The sequence below is a fragment of the Triticum urartu genome, chromosome 1 (genome assembly GCF_003073215.2).
Source record: "Triticum urartu cultivar G1812 chromosome 1, Tu2.1, whole genome shotgun sequence".
Taxonomy (NCBI): Eukaryota; Viridiplantae; Streptophyta; class Magnoliopsida; order Poales; family Poaceae; genus Triticum; species Triticum urartu.
The window spans coordinates 456,837,898-456,842,018 of NC_053022.1; the positions used below are offsets into that span (position 1 = coordinate 456,837,898).

General features: G+C 50.3%; 1 protein-coding gene across 1 annotated transcript; it reads left to right on the forward strand.

Annotated features, from left to right (window-relative positions):
• LOC125535471 (scopoletin glucosyltransferase-like) lies at window positions 1-1,681 on the forward strand. The gene has a single exon (XM_048698528.1). The coding sequence runs from the start codon at window positions 1-3 to the stop codon at window positions 1,486-1,488; it is 1,488 nt and encodes a 495-aa protein (XP_048554485.1). The 3' UTR covers window positions 1,489-1,681.
• The last annotated feature ends 2,440 nt before the right edge of the window (window positions 1,682-4,121 follow it).

A 4,121-nucleotide genomic window follows, 5' to 3' on the forward strand; every position in this document is an offset into this window, starting at 1 on the left:
ATGGCAGTCAAAGGCGAGCAGCAGCAGCAGCCGCTGCACATCCTCTTCTTCCCGTTCCCAGCCCACGGCCACCTCATCCCAATCGCCGACATGGCCGCGCTCTTCGCCGCCCGCGGCGTCAGGTGCACCATCCTCACCACGCCCGTCAACGCCGCCATCATGCGCTCGGCCGTCGACCGTGCCAACGACGCTTTCGCCGGCACCAACTCCCCGGCGATCGATATCTCCGTCGTGCCTTTCCCTGACGTCGGGCTCCCGCCGGGCGTCGAGAACGGCACGGCCATTAAATCCCAGGGCGACCGCGGCAAGTTCTTTGAGGCGGCGCAGCTGCTCCGGGAGCCCTTCGACCGGTTCTTGGTTGACAACCGCCCCGACGCGGTCGTGTCCGACAGCTTATTCCCATGGTCCGTGGACGCCGCCGCGGAGCACGGCGTCCCGCGCCTTGCGTTCATGGGTAGCAGCATGTTCGCGCTGTCCTGCATCGACACCATGCTGCGCAACAACCCGTTAGCGACTGTCCCCGACGACCCCGACGCCCTCGTTTCCTTGCCGGGCCTGCCGCACCGTGTCGAGCTGAGGCGCAGCCAGTTGATGGACCCCGCGAACGAGGCGGAACACTGGGGCTGGGCGTTCTTCGAGGGTCTGAACGCCGCGGACCAGAGGAGCTTCGGCGAGGTGTTCAACAGCTTCCACGAGCTGGAGCCGGACTACGTCGAGCACTACCGCACGACGCTTGGCCGGCGCGCGTGGCTCGTCGGGCCGGTGGCACTCGCCACCAAGGACATGGCCGGGAGAGGCACCGACGCGCTCTCGCCAGACGCGGACAACTGCATCGAGTGGCTGGACATGAAGCCGGCCGTCTCGGTGGTGTACATCTCCTTCGGCACGCTAACCAGTTTCTCGCCGGCGGAGCTGCACGAGCTGGCACGCGGCCTCGAGCTCTCAGGCATGAATTTCGTGTGGGTGATCGGCGCCGCATGTCCAGACTCTTCAGAGTGGATGCCCGAAGGCTTCGCCGAGCTGACGGCACACGGCGGCCGCGGGTTCATCATCCGAGGCTGGGCGCCGCAGATGCTCATCTTGAACCACCTTGCCGTCGGCGGGTTCCTGACGCACTGCGGCTGGAACTCGACGCTGGAGGCCGTGAGCGCCGGCGTGCCGATGGTCACGTGGCCGCGGTATGCAGACCAGTTCAACAACGAGAAGGTTATCGTGGAGTTGCTCAAGGTGGGCGTCAGCATCGGCGCCAAGGACTACGCATCGTGCGTGGAGGCCCACGAGGTGATCGGCGGCGAGGTGATCGCCGGATCCATCGGGAGATTGATGGGCAACGGCGAGGAGGGTGACGCCATGCGAAAGAAGGCCAAGGCCCTCGGTGGTAAGGCGAGGAGCGCGGTGGAGGACGGTGGATCTTCCTACAATGCTGTTGGCCGGCTGATAGACGAGTTGATGGCCCGCCGGAGTTCCATGAAGGCTGGAGAAATGTAGAAGTTCAAAACTCTTGCTCTCTGCTTCTCGGGGCACAACTCATGTCATGCCAAGTCAAGCTACAGCATGGCTCCAAACATGATGCATACCATGGAGTACGTTCCAAGTCTTGCCGGCCTGGCCTGCCGCCATGCTTACATGGAGTTTTCTATCTCGGCATCTCACAGACTTGTGACACTTAAAAACTTCTTCTTATAAATTGGGAAACACTTTGTTTGTTTTGTTGAAAGTAATGAAACTCTACACTTTGTTTCTTTTTATTTTACAAAATTGTACTTTTGATCATGTGAATCTACTCGCAACCTTGCTATTCATGCATATATATGGAACATGTGTTTCTCAAATCTTCATAAATATGTTTGAAACTCCGAAGTCTGAAGTCATTATCTTAAACTACATCATAGGATGCAGTAGAGAATCGGAGGAGGTTTGGGGGAGTACGGACATCCACCTGTCTGACTTGTCAGTTGAACTACATCTCCCTACACCACATGTGTTTTTTTCTCTGGGTTTACATGGCCCACCCTATTGTTCGGATTTGATGCTTATTTGATGTTTGTCGAATGACTGGCTTCCCTATCACTGTCTGTGGACACGTCTAAATATGTCTGTGAAAATTTGGTGTGTCTATTTTAATGCACGTCCAGTGACATTGGACGGGATGGTCCACGGATCACACTATGTTTTCCTTATATATTATATTTTAAAATTCAAATTTCAAAAAAAAATCAATTGGAAGTTCTACTGTTGGACCTCCCTTTTTTTTACACAGTACAGACGCAAGCGTTCATATAAACACGCATACACTCACCGCTATGAACGCATACGCACACCCTACCCCTACGAGCACTGATAACCCACACGTATAGGGAATCGCAACAGTTTTTGATAAGTAAGAGTGTCGAACCCAACAAGGAGCTAAACGCAGAACAAATATTCCCTCAAGTTCTATCGACCACCGATACAACTCTACACACGCTTGATGTTCGCTTTACCTAGAACAAGTATGAAACTAGAAATACTTTGTATGTGTTGTTGGATAGGTTTGCAAGATAATAAAGATTACGTAAATAAAAAGTAAGGGTTGTTGTAAGTAAATAAGCAATAAAGTAAATATAGCGAGTGTGGAAAAGTGGTGGTAGGAGTTGCGAAATTGCCCCTAAGCAATTGACTACTTTACTAGACCGATAGCAAGTAGTATGTGGGAGAGGCCACTCCTAGCATGTCATTCCTTACTTGGAATTCTATGCACTTATTATTGGAACTATTAGTAAGCATCTGCAACTACTAACGTTCATTAAGGTAAAACCCAACCATAGCATTAATATATATTGGTCCCCCTTCAATCCCGTATGCATCAATTTATATGCTAGGTTGAAGCTTCTGTCACTCTTGCCCTCCAATACATAGCCCTATCAACATACAACCAACCCTAGGGTGTGATACACGCGCGCAATTATATGATGGGCACCAAAGGACAGCAACATAACCACAAGCAAATTAAATAAATCATAGCAATTCATCAACCACCGATAGGACAATGAAAATCTACTCAGACATCATAGGATGGCAACACATCATTGGATAATAATATGAAGCATAAAGCACCATGTTCAAGTAGAGGGTACAGCGGGTTGCGGGAGAGTGGACCGCTGTAGATAGAGGGGGGAAGGTGATGGAGATGTTGGTGAAGATGGCGGAGGTGTTGGTGTAGATCACGGTGATGATGATGGCCCCCGGTGGCACTCCGGTGCCACCGGAAGCGAGGGGGAGAGAGCCCCCCTCCTCCTCCTTCTTCTTCTTCTTCCTTGACCTCCTCCCTAGATGGGAGAAGGGTTTCCCCTCGGGTCCATGGCCTCCATGGCACGGGAGGGGCGAGAGCCCCTCCGAGATTGGATTTGTCTTTCTGTCTCTTTCTATTTCCGCGTTCTCAGATTCTATCATTTCACCATTTTTTATATTCCCAGAGATCCGTAACTCCGATTGGGCTGAAATTTTGACACGATCTCTATCCGGATATTAGCTTTCTTGCGGCGAAAGAAGGGCATCAACCTCCTTACGGGTGGCCCACGAGGGTCAGGGGTGCGCCCCCTGCCTCGTGGCCACCTCGGGCACCGTCTCGCGTGGATTTTTTCCCCAAAAATCATATATATATTCCAAAAAAATATCCGTCAGTTTTTATCCCGTTTGGACTCCGTTTGAAATGGATATTTTGCGAAACAAAAACATGCAACAAACAGGAACTGGCACTGGGCACTGGATCAATATGTTAGTCCCAAAAAATAGTATAAAAAGTTGCCAAAAGTATATGAAAGTTGAATAATATTGGCATGGAACAATCAAAAATTATAGATACGACGGAGACGTATCAGCATCCCCAAGCTTAATTCCTGCTCGTCCTCGAGTAGGTAAATGATAGAAAAGATAATTTTTGATGTGGAATGCTACCTAACATAATCTTGATCATATGTCTAATCATGGCATGAATATTAAGGCACGAGTGATTTAAAGCAATAGTCTATCATTTGACATAAAAACAATAATACTTCAAGCCTACTAATAAAGCAATCATGTCTTTTCAAAATAACAAGGCCAAAGAAAGTTATCCCTACAAAATCATATAGTCTGGCTAT